General features: G+C 42.4%; 1 protein-coding gene across 1 annotated transcript in view; it reads left to right on the forward strand.

Annotated features, from left to right (window-relative positions):
• Window positions 1-22,801, forward strand: part of EXT2 (exostosin glycosyltransferase 2) — a 156,748-nt gene that overhangs the window by 93,412 nt on the left and 40,535 nt on the right. The window contains exons 9-10 of the mRNA XM_074273745.1: window positions 7,236-7,425; window positions 16,560-16,726. Of these exons, the coding sequence (XP_074129846.1) occupies window positions 7,236-7,425; window positions 16,560-16,726 (357 nt within the window). The remainder of the gene's footprint in view (window positions 1-7,235; window positions 7,426-16,559; window positions 16,727-22,801) is intronic.

Here is a 22,801-nt window from a genome sequence, read left to right on the forward strand (position 1 = left end):
AGGTGTGAGTTATGGGGGTTAAGACTCTGAATCACCCTGGATTTCAGCTTTGTTTCCTCAAAGCCTGTCTGATGGTATTTGGTTTGGTTTATTTTTGGAATAAAAGGGACTTTTAAAAGTTCGTCAGATCTGCCTGCCTAACCTCAAATTAAACTTATTCTTTAGAAATTCTAAACAAATAACAGTCATAGCTTTGAGTATTTTCAGGAAAGGCTGTTTTTGTCTTTGTTTTTACCATATTGAGCGGCTTTCCCTTTTCATACTTTAGTTCCTCTGGCTAGAATGTTTGATTAGGCCCACCCTAGAACTCACTTTCCTATCTCTAGTTTCTAACCTTTCTTAGAAAATAGGTAGAATCATAATGAGAATCAGGAAAGCTTTACTTGCCAGTGGTTTAGGACTGCCACAAGCCAGCCTGCTGCTTCTTAAGAAGATGGCAGCATTGGAAGGGTCCTGGGTGGCTCAGCAGCAGCCTCCTAGCTTCCAGAGCTGACCCTACAGACCTCGCTGGGTACTGCGGCCTGGCCAGGCTGGCAAGGTGAGGCAGCTGTTCCAAACAGGTTTGGGGTTTATAACTGGCTATTATGGGACAAGTGATAGCAATCAGTCTTGGCTCCTGAAATGAATACTTGCTGTAAGAGTGGCAAGTGCTGTGTGTGTGTGTGTGTGCATGCAGGGAGATGGGGAGCACGCGACGGGGGCACGGGCTTGCTTTTTCTGTAGCTAAATGTCAGCATTTTGTCAGTGACAGATAAGCTGTCTTCTGGTATCTCTTTTCCATCTTTGAATGAGCAGATTTAGCAGGGCTTTCTCTCTGCACACTTCCCAAGACAGAAATGCCACAAATGGCCTTCCTCTTGCTTGGTTTCTTCCATCGCTGGGAGCCTAGCTTCCTGATTTCATGCCCTGCTTGCTGTAATGGGGATTTAATCAGGCTGAGTTAATTGCCAGCATTGTTTGCCTTTTCTCTGGCAAGAGTCAGAGTCTTGAGTAAATTATGGCCGTTTAAATTTGCCCGATTTCCTGCAGAAAGTGGGGTCAGGAGGTCTCTAACTATAGACACTCTCTTCAATCAGTCAGCAGGGGGTTAGTCCTTAATGGCACTTCAGGGGTGAATAAATGCCCTTTTTCAAACTTCCCTGTCCAGTGAGATTCTTTTTGTTGCTTCTGGGGGTAGAGAGGTGAAGTTTGCTTGGCTGAATAGGCCAGCCCCTGTACAAGGCGATGTAGACTTTTGCTCAGGCCTTCATATTGAAGGCTGACATATGCTAGTGTTAAGGGCTACCTTTCTCTAATTCGTCATCATCTGTCCAAGGACAGATGGGTTTTGAAGAGGAAGTATTTTTTATTTTATTTTATTTTATTTTATTAATTTTATAATTATACTTTTTTTGACAGTATATATGCATGAGTAATTTTTTTATAACATTATCCCTTGTATTCATTTTTCCAGATTTTCCCCTCCCTTCCACTACTCTCTCCCCTTGATGACAGGCAATCCCGTACATTTTACATGTGTTACAATATAACCTAGATACAATATATGTGTGTAAATCCCATTTTCTTGTTGCACATTAATTATTAGCTTCCGAAGGTATAAGTAACCTGGGTAGATAGACAGTAGTGCTAACAATTTACATTCGCTTCCCAGTGTTCCTTCTCTGGGTGTAGTTATTTCTGTCCATCATTGATCAACTGGAAGTGAGTTGGATCTTCTTTATGTTGAAGATTTCCACTTCCATCAGAATACATTGAAGAGGAAGTATTAAAAAGCCCAATTTGGATCAGCAGCATTTGTAGCTGAATTTTGAGAGTGGAATGAAAAGACAGCCACCTTAATATTTCTGGTCTTACGAGTAAAATTATACCATTGAGAAAGCAGTAATACAGAGGTCCGTGATTTCACTGGTAGTGGGTGTTTATTCCGTAAATATAGATTACAACTCTCCATCCTATGATTTTCATGAGTTGAAAAATTTGTCACCCACCAACTAGCCTTCTGATAGGAAGTCTCTCCGAAATTCGCTAGGTCAATCCTTCAACAATATAGTGGAAGAGCAGAATGAGTCCCATTTGAACTAGCTGCCAAAGTTTTATTCTTCAGTTGTAACAATCATGACCAACTTTTTAATAACCCCATCTGAGATTTTCTTGGCAAAGATACTGAGGTGGTTTTCCATTTCCTTTTCTGAGTTGCCAAAAGGAAGGTAAGAGGAGTATATATTGGGCAGCTAGGTGGTGCAGTGGATGGAATGCCAGCTCTGGAGTGAGAAAGACTTGAATTCAAATCCAGCCTCAGACTGTGTGACCCTGGGCAAGTCACTTAACCAAGTTTGACTCAGTTTTCTCATCTGTAAAATGAGTGGAGAAAGAAATGGTAAATTGCTCCAGTATCTTTATGAAGAAAATCCTAGATGGAGGTCTGACACAACTATTCAACAAAATGACAGCAAGGAGTACATATTTTGGAGCCATACAAGAGAAGGATAGTAGCATGCCTACTTATTATAGGAAAACTAGACACAAATAAGTGAACAAACTTAAATACAATTCAACAAACATTTATCAAGTACCTACTATGTATGAGCTTTGTCAGGCACTAGAAAGAGAAAGATTCAATGTGGAACTGTGTTCAGGTCTCTTCTAGTTGAAAAGGAAAAAAAAAAATATATATATATACATATATATTTATGTGTATACACACATATTGGTGGTAGGAGAGAGTATGACAGTGCAAAGGGGAGGTCCGGGCGAAGAGAATGAGAAAGAAAAGTACAAGAAGAAATTTGAGGAGGGACAGATCATTTTAAACTGTGGAGTGGTTGGGGAAGACTTCATCTCAGAAAGAGAAACTAAAGACAAGATGAAGAGATTCATTCCAGACATGAAAGTGTAAGAAGAAGCAGAAATGAGAGAAGGAAGGATAAGAATGTGAGGGAAAGAAACTATCGTTAGCAGGTCTAAAGAGGGAAGAGGAGAAAGGTAGAAAGAATCTCCGGTCACACTCAGTTCGGGTTCTTCATCTTAGAAGAGATATCATCTACTCCCGAGCACTTTTCTTCTCTCTAGCTTTCCCAACTAATTCATTTTTTAACTCTTTTCTTGAATATGGAGGGAAGATATGGGCTAAGGTATTCATGCCTGGATTATTTGCATCCTCAGAACCTTTCCCTGGTTCCTCCTGATTCTTCTCAGATCTGGAATATCCCAATAGATGGACAGAGTCCCAGGATGGATTATTGATAGAGAGATATAGATGTAGGGTGAGTAAGGTTTGTAGAGATGGTAGATAAATACACAGAAATAGAAAATGAATAGGGATGACAGATAGATAGATACATAGATAGACATAGAATGAGCAAAGATTATTTTATTCTCCATATTTGTAATTCCATACTTAGTACAGTTTATGACACATAGTAACTGTTTTAAAATATTGATTAATTGATTATTTGAAATTTCAGAATTATATATTATGGAAGTGGAATGTAGGTGATGGGGAGGTCTCAGGTGTCATGGTCTCTGTGTACACCTGAGGTAGACTCATGGAGATTGAGGAGCTGGGAGGCTAGTGTATTGCATGCAGGGAGAATGGCACACATTTATGTGACACCTTAAGGTAGCAGTTCTCAGACTTTGGGGGTTCAGGATTCCTGGGACCACCGTCTGAGAATGACTGCTTGAACGATTGCAAAGTGCTTTCTTTTTATGACCTCATTGGGTCCTTACAACAGTCCTAGGAAGGCGGTGCTGTTACCCCCACTTTACATGTCAGGAGAGTGAAGCAAAGAGAAGGTAAGTGACCTGCTCAGAGTCACACAGCTACCAAGTATCTGAGGTGGGATTTGAAACTAGATCTTCCTGGCTCCAAATCTAACATTTTTTCAATTGTGCCATCCAGGAACTCAGTCCTTGAGTGTCTTATTTTATTTGGAATTTTACATTTAAAATGCCCAAAAAAGTATCACCAGATTAAAACATGTGGGTTGTTTAACTTAGCCAAGAGTAGAAGGGGAGAGCCCACAAACAGAGAGAAGAAATGAGCAGTCTCTTTTGACAGGGACCATTGGCTTGCTGACTGTGCTGGTGTCAAAAGGATTCCCACTTGGGGCGGACAGAGATTAACCGGCTTCTGACTGAGATCTTGGGATCTGCTCCCCTTCCCCCCCCCCTCGCAGCAGATGATCATTCTGCTTCTGCTAACAGCCCACTCCATTCTCTACCCTGCTTCTTGTGGTCTTTTGGGGGTTTCTCTTCAGATCCAGGTTGGGCTAGGTGGCCTCATGAAGGCCTGTCTAATTCTGAAAGGAAGAGAGATCCAGAGGAAAGAGCCTGGGCCTGGAGTCTGAGTGCTTTGTTTCAAATCCCAGCTCTGTTTACCTCTTGTATGACATAGGCAAGTAACTTCCTTCCCCTTTTTTACCTACAAAGTGAAGCAACCCCTTTCAACCCCCTTTCAACTCAAGAGTCTATTATTTTGCCTTTTATCCAAGCCATTTAGATTAATTCGAGCAGTCAGTCAATGAACATTTATTAAGCCCCTCCTATGTGCCAGATGCTGCGCTAAGCGAGAGTGAGGATGCCCAAGGGGATATCTATTGGAAGAGACAGGAAAGGGATCCCTTGGGTATGGAGAGGAGTTACCCTTGGTAAAGAGAGGGCTCACTTCTTTATGTGAGATAGGGAAGGAGGAGGTGCTAACAGAGACATCCACGTGAGAGGAAATGAGGAAACAGGGAGAAGAAAGACATGGCTCAGGTGGTATCTTTCCTAGGAAAAGGCATCTTGTAACTATGACTCACAGTCCAGGAAGGCTATTTATTGGCTTGTCTAATTCTGTTTCTCATTCTTCTGTTTTGATTTGAATTTATATTGTTTATGAGGAAACGTGGCAGAATTTCCATTTTCTCAACCAATCAAGTATCTGTGTTTCCCAATGAGCTACTTTACTTAAACTGCTTCCCTATTTCTCTATCCTCTTGCGTGGTGAATTGCCACTGTGGAAGAGCTGAGCATCTCGAGAGGCTCCTGTCCCTTCCCCACCCAGAGCATTCCCCATGAGCCCTCCTTCCTTCCACTTCCCCAAGTGAGACCGAGACCCAAACCTTGCATTATGTGTCTTGGCAGCCACTCTGGCTTGTTTTTCTCTTCCCTGGGTCCTGAAAGCAGAGCGCTTATACACAAGGGCAGTTCACTTTGAATTCCCATGGAACTCTGCCCTGACTCTTTATGTCTTTTAGGGAAATTGCCGCCTCTTTTAAGGGATTTGAGTCTGTTGGCTTCCTACCTCCACCCTCCATCTAAAAAACAAAATGAGTTTTGTTAGAGTTCTGATATATTCTGCTCCTCTGTCAAAAGCACTATTTACCTTTTTTATTTACGTGCCCATTTTCTGTCAGGATTAAATATTTGGTGCATTTAATTCCATTTCCCCACCACATTTGGAGATAGACTTTGCTTGGTGACTACATTTAACCGTAACGGATAAAGGACCTTTAGTAGCTCTCTCTTAGAGAAAAATTGAGAGGAGTAAATTGTAAGTCAAACCTCAATTTCTATACTCGGTTAAATTCAATTCAACAAACATCGGCTTTATTTAAGGCCTAATGCTAGAGAGACCTAATCAAAAAATGGCAAGATCCTTAATATCAAGAAGCTCCTCTTCTACTGGGAGTACAGACACATACTCAACTAGATGCAAAATCTTATGAGGAAAGAGAACACATTAATGATGGGGCTGGAGGTGGGGAAAATAAGCAGGGAAGCTTTCCCAGAAGGAGAGGGGCTCCCTGAGCTGAACTTTGAGAGGCATGAACTATTCCAAAAGGCAGAAAGGAGAAAAGAGTGCTTTCTTTGCATGTGGAATGATGATACACACAGTGGAGGTGGAACTTGCCATGCTAAGTTAAAGGCTCAGTGGTGCTTCATCTTGGTTGAGCCATCAAGGATGCAAAGAGGAATAACTTGAAATAAGGCTGGGAAGATAAGACAGAGCCAGATTGTCGAGGTCTCCAAATGAAAACCAGAGGCGGTCCTAGGTGTCCTAGAACCAATAGGTGGCTCTTGAATATTTTCAGGTAGAAGAATGACATGATCAGACCTGGGTCTTGGAAGACTCCAGAGGCCTTCTCCTTTTCAATTCCGATCTCATCCTCCCTGCACACAGCTTCTCTCTAAGTCTCTATAACTTTTCTGTTCCTCCCTCCTTTAACAGTTTCCAGCCTGGGGGGTTTCTGTGACCCATGGTGGTTAATTATGATGAATCTTGTGTCGTTTCTGCCCTGAAGCCTCCATATAAATTTGTGCAGTATGAAGAATGAGAAGACTGGGGATGGAAACTCCAGAGGATTTTAAGACATGTAGTTAGATACTAATAAAACAGAGCTGGAATCAGTCGACTTCCTAAGGGTGTGTACAGCGAGTCTGAGAAGCCGTGGGGAGGAAGTCAGCATTTTGAGGGTGACCTTTTCAAGTGTCTCTTTCTGTTGTGAAATTCAGGTCTGGGGCAGTGTGGGCTTTTTTGGCTCTATCTTCTTCCTTAGATTGCACTCCAGTCATCCCATTCTGTCCCCATGAATTCTCATGTCATGTGTAATTCATGGGGTTGGTGCATTTCTTGTCCTAAACTGTTCCATCTGGGAAGCAGCTGTTGTCCTGGACAATGGCGGTGGGCTGGGGGTGGCTGGAGGACACCTTGGGATTCAGAATGCGTGACATATAGCAGCAAATTGGCAGGGAGTTAGATTCTCTGTTAGATCTTTTCAGGGGTGGGAGTGCCAGGGCAGCAGTACCCATACACCACATTGTAGCATGAGCAGTAGTCTGTGTGCCCGATTCCCCTGGGCGTCCTGGCACTATTCACCTTAAACACCCAGCCTCCAGGCTATGCCAGATCTCTCTATCCAAACAATAATAACAGAACCCTCAGCTTTTGTACTGATTTATGGCTGGCAAATTGCTTTCCTTAAAAAACAAAGTCGGTAATATGGGATCATTTCATCATTTCATGGCTTAGAGCATTGAGGCACATGCCAGGATTGCAGCCCATGACAATCTCAAGCCCATCATGCTGAGTGCCCTTGTCTTCTGGAGCACTTTCAGCAAGGTTACATTGAGTTGGAGGGAAGTAGCGGCCCTTTGAGGGTCTTGGTTACCAGATCTTTGAAGTATTTGGGCATTTGTAGGGCAAGGGGCAACCCCATCGTTCTGATCTTTGTTCATTTGGCATCTTACAGAAATGGAGCAGTGTGAGCAACCCGTTGTTCCTTCCACTCATCCCGCCACAGTCGCAGGGTTTCACCGCCATTGTCCTCACCTACGATCGCGTGGAGAGCCTCTTCAGGGTCATCACGGAGGTATCCAAGGTGCCCAGCCTCTCCAAGCTCTTAGTGGTCTGGAATAACCAGAATAAAAACCCACCCGAAGGTAAGAAAGGAGGGGATTGGGCCTGGGTTGGTCTCTGTCTCTCTGATAATGCCAGAGACATCTCTCTTTAGGCTCTGAGGTGCAGGGCTTGAGCCCAGTATACCTGCAGAGGCAGGCCTGGAGAATGCATCCTCTGACTCACGGATACCCCCATTCCCTTTGGGTGGCTTTCATAGGATTAAATAGAAGGAAACCCAGAGATTATCTAGTGATAAGCTACTGTTTTACAAATGAGGAAACTAAGACCCGGAGAGGGGAAGTTACATGGTCATAACTGACAAAACTGGAATTTAAATCTGGAGCATCCGTCTATCTGACTAAGCCCCAAGTTCTTTCCCCAGTCCTGTGATAACGGTGACCTTACATAAGAGGCAGAAAAGAGAGACTGAGTCTGTTGCTCTTAAACTGCCCCCTTAGGCCCCGGGGTGGGCCGCTCCGGTCAGAGCCAAGCCTGGCCTGGGCCTGGGAAGACTTAGGAGTCACAGGGGATCAAAGACTCGCAACCTGAGGAAAACAGACCCCAGCTTCCCTCAGCAATCCCAGATGATTTGTTTACACAAAAACTCAACTTAAAAGGCATTAGTTTTCTCCCTCCTTATCTCTGCTCTGATATTGTGCTGGCTTTCCCCAAGAAGATGCCCTTGCCTCTGACTGGGAAGGTCAGCAGTGCATGCCCCTCATAGCCTTTGGCTTAGCACCCCGAAGTGAGCTCGGGCCGCAGCCTCCCATTGGCCACTCCGAAGTACTTTGTCACTCCTGCCCACCGACCTGCCTCTGTTTGTTTATTTTTCATGCACAGGCCACTCCTGTAATCTCCTCACTGGCAGCCAAGGATGAGGACTTTTTGATTAATTGGATTTGTTTTTAATTCAGCCCCACAGAGTACTTTCCACCTGCATTGAGTTTCTCATTCTGTCTGTCTATCCCAGATCCTAATCCCAGGGACTTCAAAGCCCTTGCCATTTATAGCCTATTAAGGCCAGGAAGTTTCTGATGGATTAGAGCAAGGAATGAGTTTGAAGTCCGTGTAATGTGCCTCACTGTCACTGATAAGGCCTGCTTTATGGCCTGGCTCTAGGATCTGCACTTTATAGCTATTCTCTTCTAATTGGGCTTAGGGGAGCTGGGATCTCAGCTCCTGGCTGCTGCCTAGAGGACATTCCTGGGCTAAACTGGCTGCTGATTGATGGGAGCCTGGCTCTAGCTGGCTTTACCATAATACCTGTGCGCCTTGATGGCCAGCGGCATGATGGAGGGGGCATTTCAGCCTCTGGGGCAGCTGCAGGCCCTTCAGGCCGCTCACGTTGGCTCGTTCGCTTTGTGCCCCTCGTGGAAATTCTCTTGTCATTAATGCTCAGGTTCTTCCTCAGTTCTCCCTTCTTTCTGCTGCATTCACAGCTTCCTCGAATGCGGGGATTAGGAGGACCTCCGTGGCTCTCGAGTGCAGCCCCCAACAATGTACCCAGGAAGGGGTTGCCAGTATCTCCTTGAAACCTCTAAAGAGGGCACATTCACTCACCTCCATCCCCAGCTTCCTCTGCTCGTCACAGCGTCCTTCCTGCTTCTTACCCAAATGTGGCTTTTTGTAACTGGCACCCACTAAAAAAGCCCAGATCTAAGGACCACAGCGGAAGGATTCCTGCTCTAGAGTAAGAGAGAGGTGATCTCTCATGCACAATCTCCTTCCCCTTGGTGTCAGCCCTCCATCCCACCTCAAGGCCCCCTAGAAGTCTTCTTCTTCAGACTCCACTCCCTTCACCTGGTCCTCATAGGGCAGCAGCTCTACGTCACCATCCTGGTGCCCAGCTTCTGGAGTTCTCTGGCTAGGAGAGAATCATGATCCTCCCTAACAGTGTCGGCCAGAGCTGCCCGCAGTCCCCAAAGGGGGACTGAGCCCAGGGCACAAGACAGACGCTCGGCCACATCCTTTCCCAGCACTTGTCTCTCTTCCTGCCTTCCAGGATCCAATTAGTCATCATGGCTATATATGACTGACTCAGATTGAACTCAGAGTTGATCAACACCGCCCCCCCAGATTTCTTTTTCACATAAATGGCTATCTGATCATACTCTGCCCAGCTGACATTTGTGAAGGTTATTTTTTGCCCTCAAATATAGGACTTGACAATTTTCCCTATTAATTCTGACTTCCTAGACTTCACATAGTAATCTAACCCATCGGGATCATTTTGGATACTGACTCTGTCATTCATCGTGTTAGCTGTCCCACTTTACTCTGTGTCATTTGCAGATTTGCTAAGAATACTCAATATTCCTATCCAAGTCATCGATCCAGTAAGGAGCAGAGGGTCCAGGCAGATCACCAAGGGAGTTAGTCTCCCGGAGAATTCCTGCATAATCGATACTCTTTTAATCCTACCACTCACTTACTTCTGACTTCATCTAGCCCTCGTCTTTCATATCTCATCAATCGAATAATCTTTCCTTGAGCTGTTTCTAAGTACAAGGTATTGTGCTAGAGGCTGGAAGTTCAAAGATAGCAAAACAGCCCCTGTTCTCAACGTGCTTCCATTCTGTTTGGGGAAATCGAACATGTGCCCCAAATGGTGCGGTGGGCTTGGAATCAGGAAGTCCCATCTTCATGACTTCAGTGCTGACCTCAGACACTTTTGAGCTGTGTGACCCTGGGCAGATCACTTCACCCTGAATGCCTCAGTTTCCTCATCTGTAAAATGAGTTGGAAAAAGAAATGGCCAACCATTCCAGGATCTGGGCCAAGAAAACCCCAAAGGGAGTCACACAAAATTAGACACGACCAAACGACAGACAACTACACAGCAAAAAGTAAATTGAGGAGGGTAATTTACTTTTTTACAATAATAATAGTTACTGTAATAAGGTAATTATTACTTTGTTAATAAAGTGTGGTAACTATTGAGGTGATCAGGGAGGATCTGGGCTGACTCTTGAAAAGGAAAGAAGAGTATTATGAAAGGAATAGGAAAGGAGAAAGTACATTCTAGCTACAAGGAATGCTTATGTTAATGCATTCAGGAATTAATATCCACATTGGGGAATTAGCTGGTATCCATGAAGATACATTAACTATTTCAGAGAGGAATTAGGGATAGACTTTGGATAGATTTTGCAGAGTAATAATTAAGCAGATAAGAAAAAATGAGATCCTGAAAGGAAGGAGTTATTGAGTGGGAAACTAAGTGAATTCAGGGAAGCTCCTTGTGGGAGTACAGTGGTCGGAGGACAGGAAGACAATTGGGATCTAGTCAGACTGAGAAGGAAGAGTCAGATGGGTGAGAGGCCATCAGGGAAGAGCTGCCATGTCCTAGAAGTCAAGGAAGGAGAGGGCTTGTAAGGGACCAGAGTAATCAGCAGGGTCAGGAGCCTCAAGAGGGCTCATAGAAGAGGATCTGAAAGAGAGTTCAGTGAGTTGTTGACCATGGGAAAACCGGTCTCATTTGAGATTAGATTAGATGAGTATCTGATCACCCTGTCAGTACATTGTTGGGTCTTCCTCCAGTGTTCTTCAGCAGCATACGAATAGAGCAGAAAAGGCAGATTGTGTGATGATCCAGCATTAAGGATTGCTCAGGAACAAGCGGCAAAAGAACAAGGGGACAAGGAAGTCTGGGGGAATGTGTATACTCGAACGGATTTGCAGAGTGAATAAAAGTGGAGCCAGAATAAGGAGGATGGAGTGGGATGAGAGGGAAGGCTATTAAGGACTAGAGGTCATAGGGCATAGAATAGAATTTGGGAAGATTGAAGTAGAGGGAGAAGTGGAAAATTAGGACTACAATCAGAAGGGAATTTCAGAGTTCAGGATTGTGGGAGGTGCTACTGTTATAGGCTATGGTCTAACTATGTTATTAGTTCCTCAGACCTTTGTATTTCTGGTCTGTAAGTGCAATCATTCCCTAGCATTTTGAGGAAAGAAGGTTGCTAGGGGAAGTGGTTTGGGAGAGGCCGTCAACATAACAACTTTCCAGGGATTCACATGGGCATAGCAGAATAACTGAATATTATCAATTTTACATTTGCTCCAAGGATTCTATCATCTCCATCCACCAATACTGATCATAACACAGCCCTTCTATAATTTAGGATGATCACGCTGCAGGTTACCTGGCCATGAGCATCAGTAAGCTCAGCTAAGGTGAGGGGCAGAGCGTTCCAAGCCGAGGGACGGCCCTGATCCAGGAGATAGAGTGGAGTGTTCAAAGAAATGCCATCAGAGTGTGTGTAGGAGAGGAAAGTGTAGGAAGGCCAGAGAAGGAGCAGAAAACGAAGAGTATCAGATGCCCAACAAAGGAGTGTAAATCTCCTCAGAGAACGGGGAGCTGCTGGAGCTCACCGAGCCAGGGCTTAGCATGGGCAGATCTGCCCGTCAGAAAACTACTGTGGCGTTTGGGAGATCAAGGCCAAAAGACCTGGTTGGGCTATTGCAGTGGTCCCAACTAAGAAGTGGTGAGGGCCTCTCAGAGGAGGCAGCTGTGTGAGTCAGAGAAGGAGACGGATTCCAGAAGTGTTGTGAGGGGGGAAGTGACAAGATTTGTCGATGGCTTAAATAGGTGGGAGGGAAGGAGGGAGGGTATTTAAGGATGAATCTAGATTTGGAACCACTGTTAGCAGGGAGGGTGGTAGTACCCTTTGCAGTAATAGGCCATCTGGAAAGAGGGAAAATAATGAGTTCTATTTTGGACAAGTTGAGTATGAAATGTTTTGGGAGATCCAGTTCTATGTGCCCAAGAGGCAGTTGTTGATGTGGGTTGGGAGCACAGAAAGGAGACTAGGGATGGACAAGAGATCTGGGAGTCATCTGGAAAGAGGTGATAATTGGACCCCTGGGAGCTGCTGAGATCACCGAGTGGAATAGTTTAGAGGGAGAAGAGATGGCCCCGGGCAAGGCATTAGGGAAATGTTGGGATGCTCCCTTTGTCACTTAGGACCAGTCCCATAACTCTGCCAGTGATCTCTCTGGTCTCCCAGGGCAACCTGGGGGCAGTTCATGGGCTTCAGCTGAGCCAACCCCAGAGGCTAGGCCCTCTGGCTGCAAACTTGCCCCAGTTCTTCCTTCCACATCTTCCCGAGGTGACTGGACAGTGTAGCCCAGCCCTGAGCACTGCTGACTGCCAGGAGGGCTTCAGGAAACAGCCTGGCCACAAATCCTGGAGCTCTGAGAGATGTGGCTGTTCTTTAAATCTTCTGAATCTGGGCTGAAGTGAGGGAACGTTGGAAGTGGTGTTATCTGCTGAAGGCCAAATTTTGACACTTTGAGAACTGGACCCACTTCTTTTTGTGGTGGTTTTAATTGACGTGTTGGCCCCGGAGATGCAGGAGAGAACAAGAACCGTGTTTAATCTTCAGTAGAGTGTTTGTTCAGTTGGCAAACGTAGCTGTCAGCTCTGACTGGCCCCCATGCCTGCAAATACATGTGACTTTTAATGTAAAGCATTAGTAATTTTTAAAAGCATCCAAGGCTTTGAAATATTAGAGGCAAAAGTAATGTTTTTCACTTTCTCTGCATTCGCTAAAATAAATATTGCGGTTAACATGTCTGCTGCTTGGAGTATTGGTGAAGGCAGAAATGTTTTTCTCTGTGTGTCTCTGACTCTGACTGTGTCTCTTTACCCCCTCCTCTCCCTCGCTGTCCCATTCCTCTTCCCTCCTCCTTTCTCTAACTCAACTAAACACTTAAGTCAAAATTACTAGCTTAAAGTTTAAGTAAATAGGATCAGTGATAGAAATTTCTGGCTCACTTTCATCACATGGCTTTTGAAATCTGTCAGAAGAAAAGGATGATGATTGATTTCTCTTCTGTCCCTTGTTCCTTCTCAAGATCAATATGAAGATGAGAACCATTATCTCAGTAAAGTTCTTCTCTTTTACTGTAAATTTCAGACAAGTTTGCCTTAGGTCTTCTTGTGTTTTCATTGATTTTAATTTTGAGGTTGTGTAGCCTTGCAGCATCTCTCCCTCCCCACCAGGGACCATATCCAAATGTGGTTATTTGAATACTTTGACAGGCAAGGTGGCTTTGGCTTTGGAAAGGCAGGACGGGAAATCCAGAGGAGCTGATCAGGGATCATGGGACTTAGATCTGGGAGGAGAGAACTGGAGAAATCCTCCAGGCTAACCACCACATTTTATCATCGAGAAACCTGAGAGGAAATGGCTTGTCTGAAATCACAGAGGGGACATACCAGAGGTGGAATCTGTACCCAGGTCTCCTGGTTGCATATTCAGTGTACTTTCTTATTCTCAAATTGCCATTAGCTTGGGTGAGAAAATGGGGCCATCTCCTGATAGCGGTTCTAGTGTTCCATGATCCTGACTCAGGATTCCAGCTGCCCAGGAGAACTTAGGATCTCCTAAAGTGGTTCGACATTTGGCAAGGAAGTGAGTGTTGATTCTTGGGACCTGTGGTTGTGCTTGTGGTAATGGCGGGCCAGATGGCTGTAGGGTCACCATCAGTCATCTCCTATACTTTTTAACACCTTTGCCAAGTTGAAAAAACATTTCGTTTGCTCACACATCTCTTTTGGCATACCACATGGAGACAAGAGCTAGTCAATACACTTTAGTCTTTTTTAGATTGACACAAAAAGTCCTTTTTTCTCTTTAGCCTGGGCTAAAAGCTGTGCCTGTGAGAGAGAGAGAGTGAGGTTACTGATTCATCCTGCCCAACTGTTTGTTTTTCATAACATTAGCCAAGTGTTTAAGAAATATTTTCCTGGATCCTCTATGAATGGAAGGTGATATTTCTATTTTGTCTGCCCCCCACCCACCAGTACACACAGGATGAGGCACAAGATACGAGAAGCTGTTCCATTCAAGCTACCAAGGAGAAAAAGAAAGGAAGACCTGGTTCAGTTGCGGCCCACCAGCAGGATTGGAGGCTCTCTGTCTGAAACAGTTCCTAAGTTTCTCTGCCTCCCTTCTTCATTTGTCAGTAGGCAGTGAACTCCTTGGGGACCTTGCCAGGTTTCTGTGAAGATTTCTAACTGTTCCTTTGAGAAGAAGTCTCTTCTCTACATTAGTTGTTGGTTGTTTGTTGGTTGAAAAACCATGGCTTGGTTAGGCAAATTCTGGGGAAACTGAGGCCTAGCATAGGTTTGGTGAAGTGCTTTTGAAAAGCACCTTGTGGGAATAGCTCTACCAGATTTTTGTGGTTGGCCAAGTTCCCATTCCAGTTGTGCCGTCTCTGCTTCTCGGGGCCTTATTGCTCTACTTGATTTCTCTATCTCTCCTCTTCTTTGTATACTACAGCTTTCTTTTGGGGGAAGGAGAAATTGGTGACAGTGCTTTTCCTTTCAGGCTTGCTGACCCTCGCTTGTTCCCCATCATGATATCCCCCCTTCACCTGGAAGAAAAAGAAGGCCCTTGGTTCCTCACCCCAGGGGGCTGCAGGAGCATCTTCCCTGGCTCTGCACAGTCAGTCTGGGAGCAGGAAATCACCTTAGTTATGATTGCAATAAATGCCAAGATTCAATCCTCCTTCTCGAACCCAAGTTCCATAGTGTCCCTTTCAGCTTCCCTGGCTAATATTAACCCCATCAAAATCCCAAAGCTCTGGCCTCTGAAAAACATTACAGGGTAGCATGGATAGATTTGCTCTATTTCAACAATAGATATCTTTGGAAAACAAAGTTTTTAAAAACTATGCTTCAATTTGTATTCTGCCTCCATCAGTTCTTTCTGTGGAGGTGGATAGTATTTTTCAAATTCCTTGGAATTGGCTTGGATCATTGTATTGCTAAAAATAGCTGTCGTTCACAGTTGATCATCATACAATAATATTTTTCTTATCGTGTACAATGGCCTCTGTTTCTGGTCATTTCACTTTGTATCAATTCATTTTCCTTTTCTGTCATACTAGTTGATCAGATAGGTGGTACCTCAGAGTTGCTTTAATTTGCATTTTCTCGAATCATTAGTAAGTTAGAGCATTTTTTCATATGACTAGGTTGTATTGATTACTTTGTTTAATACCTGCCTGCTCATATCTTTTGACCATTTATCAATTGGAGAATGATTTATATTCTTATAAATTTGACTGAGATCTCTATATATTTGAGAAATGAGACCTTTATCAGAAAAAACTTGCTGTAAAATTTTTTATACAGTTATGATGATTAAGTGTATATTTACCTCTATTTTCTTTCTCTTTATCCTGTTCATCCTTAGAAGTATTTTGCTCACTGCCTCCCCCAATCTTCTCTTCTTTCTCTCAGACCCCCTCTCCCATCCTCTTCTTCTACTTTCTTGTAGGGCAAGATAGATTCCTCTATCCAACTGATTGTGTATGTTATTTCCTCTTCGAGCCAATGAGAATTAAGTTCAAGTATTCCTCTCCTCTCTCCCCTCTTCCTCTCCACTGTAAAAGCAATTTCATTTCTCTTTTATATGAGATAATTTACCCCATTCTACCTCTCTCTTTCCCCTTCTCCAGTGTATTTCTCTTTCTTACCCCTTAATTTTATTTTTTTAATATATCAACTAATTATATTCAGTTCACAGCCCATATACTCCTTTCTAGCTGCCCTTATACTGAGAAAGTTCTTAGAAGTTCCAAGCAGCATCTTCCTTATGTCTTAATTTCCCCTATTGAAGTATAAGCTCTTTGAAGGCAGGAACTATGAAACTTTATTTTGTATGCTCAGTGCTAGTGCCCAGTGTTTTTCCAACAGTTGCATGCTACAAAGGTTTGTTTTTTAATGTACGAGCAAGATAGCCATAAACCCTCCTAATACTTGCCTTACAAATTGTAATAGTTTTTATTTCTATATCACCTGAACATTTATCAAGTTGTTTCTTTACTACAATACCTTGAGTTTGTAATGTAAGTATTAATGCTCCTATTTTACTTCTGAAGGAAGCAGGGTTCAGAGGAGTAAGCCACTTGCCCAGGATCCCACAAATCAGTAAGTGTAGGGACAAAACTCAGCCATGGACGTCTCCCGGCAAGCCAGCACTTTCTTCTAGAGCTCATTGCCATTAGGATAAACTCATTTTTCAGGGTCTGTCCCTTACCACTATTCCCTTACTTTATTTGGAAATTAGCAAAATAAAACAATTTTATGCAATAAGTATATTACATATATTGATGTTGAAACAAGTACCTACTTTCTTCTGATTGATGCTTTTCTTTTCAGATTCTCTTTGGCCTAAGATCCGAGTTCCTTTGAAAGTTGTAAGAACAGCTGAAAACAAACTGAGTAATCGGTTTTTCCCCTATGATGAGATAGAAACAGAAGCTGTGCTTGCTATTGACGATGACATCATAATGTTAACTGCTGATGAACTACAGTTTGGTTATGAGGTAAGTCAGAGATAGTCATTGAGCCATACATATGCATACATGGGTATATGATTTTGTCTTGTTTTTTAAGGATTGGTTGCTGTTTAGATTAGATTTAGGAAAAACCTGTTCTGTCCTCTGGAGTTAGGATTTCTCATCCCTTCAGTAATAAGATTCAGATAAGTATCTATCAATAAGAATATGTAAAAGTTTTTCCCCTTAAAGACTTTGAGAGAAAATCTTATTCCAGAATTATAGTTTCTCCTTCTGGGACATTTAGGGAAAGAGAGTTCTATCAGATTTTCCCAAAGGAACCTCCTAAATATTTAACAAAAACATAGAGGATGCTATATTAAATGCATCCCCTTGCCCTCCCTCCATTTCAGCTAAATCAGCCAAGTAGCCATCATTATGGCAAGCATGAGGCAATAGGAACAAAAGAAAGCAGACAGATATTGTGGATGGCTTTCTCCCTGCTTCCCAAGTGGAAGGCGGGCAGCCCTGCCTTCAGGGAGAGGTCTCCTCTGTGTCACCATTCAGTTGGAGGTGATGGATTAATCCAGGTTCAAGGGTTAAGTATCGAGAGCAGCAAAGGTCTCCCCAGGGGAAAGTGCTGGGCCCCAGCTGGGTAAAAAGCAGTAGGGATTGATGAGCCCTGTCAGGGAGGAAGTACATGAAATGCATGATGGAGACAGGTCTAGTTCCGTGACTGCGATGGTGATGATGGCATCCAATCTAAGGAAAACAGAAAGTCCAAATCAATTAGCCACAGCTAGACACAGGGGAAAGTGGCAAAACGTATCCCCCAATTCACCTCCTTTGGATAGAGGCCACTGCCTTCACTTGGGTTCAGAATTGGCTTGGATTTGAAATTCTTAAGGAATAAGGAATGTTGGTCAAGCTGATCCAGGCTTGCCATGTGAATTCCACCAGATTGTATTCGAAAACCTTTGTATGAAGGATTTTGTTTGTATGGTTTTGTTTTTATTATAGCTTCTTATTTACACGATATATGCATGAGTAAATTTTCAGCATTGACAATCGCAAAACTTTTTGTTCTAGTTTTTCCCCTCCTTCTCCCCGCCCCAAGATGGCAAATATATTTTCCTAAAAACAAAATCATTTATGTATACAAATATTATATTTAAATATGTTAAAGTATAAGTTAAATACAATATTTGTATACATATATGATTTTGTTTTTAGGAAAATATATTTGAGACAGTAGAGTGGAAAGAGCACAGGCCTGGAGATCATTGAGCCTGGGTTGGCTTTTCCATTTACTTGTCTGGCCACATCAGATTTCTGTCCATATATCACTCTGTTCTCTTGTAAAACAAGAATGTTGAACTGGTTCACCTTGAAGTTTCCTTCTACAGTTCTAGGAAATCAAAGATCCTGTGTACACTTCTGTGATGTGAACTGCTAATTTTGTAAATGTGGGTGAATTTCAGAGAAACTGTTATAGAACTGATCAGTGATGTTAATAGTATTAATGCTTCTGTTATGAAAGGGTATGAGAGTGAGACTGCGATTTCAGTGGTATAGGGAGTTCCCATGTGATTAAACTCCTTCCAACAGTTCATGCTGGCGCCTTCTCTGCCACTAATTGGTTGAGGGATTGCTTAGGGTACTGAAAGTTTAAATGATTTGCCTAGGGTCACATAGCCAATACTTGTCAGAAGTAGAACTTGAACTCAAGACTTCTTGACTCCTAAGCCAGCTCTGTCTTACCTGAATGTTGTATCTCACCTAACAGTGGATTTAGAGAAAGGAGAGATCAAATGACAAATTTTATATTGTTTTTGCAGATTTCTCTGTAGTCACTTGAGATAATGTTGACATTATATCCAATGAAAGTTTCTGGTATAATTATTCTCTCAATAGTATCTCCATAACTCTTAAAGTGTTTGCTTCTCCAGACAAATCACAAGGAGAACAATTTATTTGATAGTACATTATGTCATTACTGCTTCTGATTCAAATTATACGTATATACATATATACATATACACAATATATATATATATTCTGATTCAAATTATACACATACATATACACACATATACATATATATTTATATATATTCTGATTCAAATTATACATATTTACATACAAAGTTTCCTTTACAACTTAGAGGAAAGATTATCAGAGAAGGGCCTTTAAGATGCTTCCTTGCATAGTAGCTCAGATTTCTTTCTTTGAAAGGACAAACTACCTTTCCAGGATCAGAGGTAAAGGAATGAATTCGATGTTGAACTGTTGAATGTTTAGGCATGGGCTGGGGGAGGGGAAGGAAAGGATTGCTGTCTCCAGATATTGAAAGGCCTGTCATTCATGTCGAAGACAGATTTGAATTGTACAACTAGACTGCAGAAAGAGGAACCTGGAGCAATAGGCAGAATGTGCAGGGAAATAGATGTTGACTCCTTGAAAAATGAGTTAAGCTTCTAAACAATTAGGGCCATCCAAAAGCGGGCTGTGCTGTCTTTAGGGAAAACAGTTCCCATGCCCAATTCCACTGGCAGCTCATTGATGAATTTGTCAACGATGCTGTCTGGGGAATTCCTTTTCAGGCTTATTTTGATGAGATGCACTCAGATCTTTCTAGAGCAAAGGAAAAAACCTTTATTAAAACTGAGGCCCTGTGATCCTATGACCTCATTTAAGTTCTGTTTAATTCTCAGATTCTAAAGCAGTGGTCCTCAAACTTTTTAAATAGGGGGCCAGTTCACTGTCCCTCAGACTGTTGGAGGGCCAGACAATAGTAAAAACAAAAGCTCATACTCTGTCTCCGTCCTTCAGCCCATTTGCCATAACCTGGAGGGCCCATAAACGTCCTCAGCGGCTGCATCTGGCCCACGGGCCGCAGTTTGAGAACCCCTGTTCTAAAGGCTTTGATGGGCATCGATGCAAGTGGGGCTTCACCAATGTGATAAATGATTGAGAATAAAAGAAAGAAAAATAATTTATATACAGCTGCTTTGTGCCAGGAAAAATTCTAAGTATAGACATACAAATTTAAAAAATGATACTATTCCTAACCCTCAAGGAGCTTACATTCGAATTGGGGAAGAAACATATATAGGAGAGGGGTAGCCAGAAAAGAGAGGATCTGGGGAGTCCCAGGGATGCTGATTTGATCTATAGGGCAGTCATCTGGAAGATGCTTTTCAGAAGGACAAGAGGTGGAAAGCAGGAACCATAGGAAAGTGTCCTGGGTGGCTGACCAGATAGGATGTGAAAGTAAAACATGGTCTGATCTGGAGTGTGGTGCAGGCGCCAGGCAGACATAGCAATCTCAGTAAGTTTGGATTCATTCAGACTACAGCTGAGGCTGCTGGATCCCAGGCTGACAATTCCACAGGTGATTAGATTCCTGTCCCCAGAATGAATTCTGAAGGACCAGAACGTTTCTGGTCTAGGCATAGGGGAATATGACCGTGGCAGCAAATAGTGACAAGATGGCCTAGAGAGATGAATGGGTCTTAAGATGCAGTGAGGACATAAGTCACAATCTATCCTCATCTTTGCTTCTTGACTCTAAAAGGGATAGAAATATTATCAATAAAAGAGAATTGGTGTGAAAAGTATGAAACGTGGTCGAACTGAATTTGTTTCTTCTTCTTTCTACCATTAGTTGTCTTTTAAAATGATTAGAGGACTTGATTCATAAAAACATCTCTCTAGAAGGAAGACAAAGTAGAGGATTACAGAGCTAAAAGTATGTGGCAAGATGGAGATGGGGGAAGATTCTAAGAACTTTATAAATATTTTCTTTTTTTTTTTTCATGTTCCTTCAGTTTCTTCCTTTTTTTTAATAAATATTTTCTTAACTGGAGTTTTAACTGATTTTACCAATAGCCCCCAAATTATGATTTGATCATCATTTCAGCTTTTTGTTGTAAATAATTCAGGAACAAAGTGAAAGCTTCTACGAACTCATACTCTCAGGGTTTCTTCTGATGTCTCTTTTGTACTACGATGGACAGAGGAAGTTGTTTGCATTGCCTGCCTTCACATTCCATTTTGAGTCACTGTTTAAAACAAGAAGCTATGTTTGGTATGTACAGAAGGCACAGATGGCGACGAATTTAGCATTCAGGAAAACTTGTGTAGAATGTGGAGAGAAAATGAGTTGGTTGTGTTCCCAACATCACACACAAACACATACCGTGTTTACTGCTGAAAGAAAAGGGGGGCTTCTGGGTCATGGAACCGAGAAGGCCGAAGATGAGGCATTTCCTCCAATCCTCAGTAACCTCAAAGAGGATTCTGCACCAAGAAGAGAGCGATCGTAGTTGTCTCTAAGGACAAAAAGTGTCGGCTTTATCAGTTAATGATGGAGAACACTGGTCCTTAAGGAGGCCACCCAGTACTCTCCTCTGCTTGTCTCTGTGTTCAGGCAGATTTTAGGTTTGGATCCAGGAAGGAATTTCCCTCTGTCTGTAGATGCTGAAGGCAAATCTCAACATTTCTTTTTTCTCTAGCATTCTGTTGTCTAGGTGAGCATCAGCTTTGCTTAAGCATTTGAGATAGTGGTAAGGAGAAGAAGGAAAGGTTATCTAGTTTTCTCCTTTCTGGCTGGGCCCGAATTTATGGAATCCTAAGGCAACAGGCACTCTGTCCAAATGCCCACCTTGTCTTCCCCTTAGTCGTAGGGAAAATGGCTGATGCTGATTCATGACTATCTGGGCCAAAGATTAGAAGGAATTGAGGCAGAGAATTGAAGTGTGTAGCTTCAATTGGCAGGAGGGGGCCCTGGAATCCATTTGGAACTAGTGTCATCCCCAGAAGCTACTTAGGACAGAGACTAATGCTGACAAAAAGTAAATTCTTCAGCATGAAAGGAAGCTGGGGCAGCTTTGATATCTAGCTTTGATGATAAAGCCGCCCCATCAAGTGGGGAAGAGTCGGAAAGCAAGCCACAGGAGAATGTAAAGAGGGAAAAAAAAAAAAACTAACACCACAATTCTAAAGGGGAAGGAAAAAGTCAGTTAAAAACCTAGAGCACACAAAGATAAATCAGTAGATACTCAAGTATCCAAGAGATTGCACACCTCTTTAAATAAATATTACAAGACAAAAGAAAAAAATCAACATACTTGATAAAACACAAAACTATGGATTCCAAAAGAGTATGAAACTATAACAGAATGTTCCAGAATGCACCAAGAATGAGATCACAATTTTGAAAGAAGGAAGGAACATGGCAAAATTTATGGCCTACACAGACGAAATACTTAGTAGAACAGAAAAACTTGAATCCACAGTGGCAAGTTCTCCTAGGGAAAAAACAAAAGCAAATTGGGCTATCCGCTCCAAGGGAATAAATTGTACTTGAGATAAGGAAAAAGACCTTCCAGTATGAAGGCAAGAAAATTCAAATAAAAGACTTTCTGTATAATTATCAAGAAGAGATTAAGTAATGAAATAAATTACCCCATCTCAAGGGACTATTTAAAAAAATCCCTTCTTGAGTCAGAAGCAACAGAGTCTATAAAAAGTACTTTTAATAGTACTTTTCTTTCTTAAAGTATATAGAGTAATGAAGATGGCAGAATTTAAAGAAACAGACAAAGTTATAGAAAGGAAGAAAAGATTTTTGAATAACAACTATCTGGTACTCACCGGGAACTAAAAATGGAAATGGAATGATAGTTGCAAAATTTGGGGGCCTCAAGATGAACCTCGAAGTGACATACCCTGCAGACTTCAGCTAATTCATCCATGTTTTTTTTTTTTTTTTTTTTTTAAATGACTTTCTTTTTTTTTTATTATATATATATATATATATATATATATATATATATATATATATATTTTATAATATTATCCCTTGTATTCATTTTTCCAAATTACCCCCCCTCCCTCTATTCCCTCCCCCCGACGACAGGCAATACCATACATTTTACATGTGTTACAAAGTCTAGGTACAATACATGTGTGCGAATTCATTTTCTTGTTGCACAATAAACATTAGAATCCGAAGGTACATGCAACCTGGGCAGACAGATATTAGTGCTAACAATTTTCATTCCCCTCCCAGTGTTTCTTCTCTGGGTGCAGCTACCCCTGTCCAAAACAAACAAACAA

This window comes from Sminthopsis crassicaudata, chromosome 6 (assembly GCF_048593235.1).
Source record: "Sminthopsis crassicaudata isolate SCR6 chromosome 6, ASM4859323v1, whole genome shotgun sequence".
Classification (NCBI taxonomy): domain Eukaryota; kingdom Metazoa; phylum Chordata; class Mammalia; order Dasyuromorphia; family Dasyuridae; genus Sminthopsis; species Sminthopsis crassicaudata.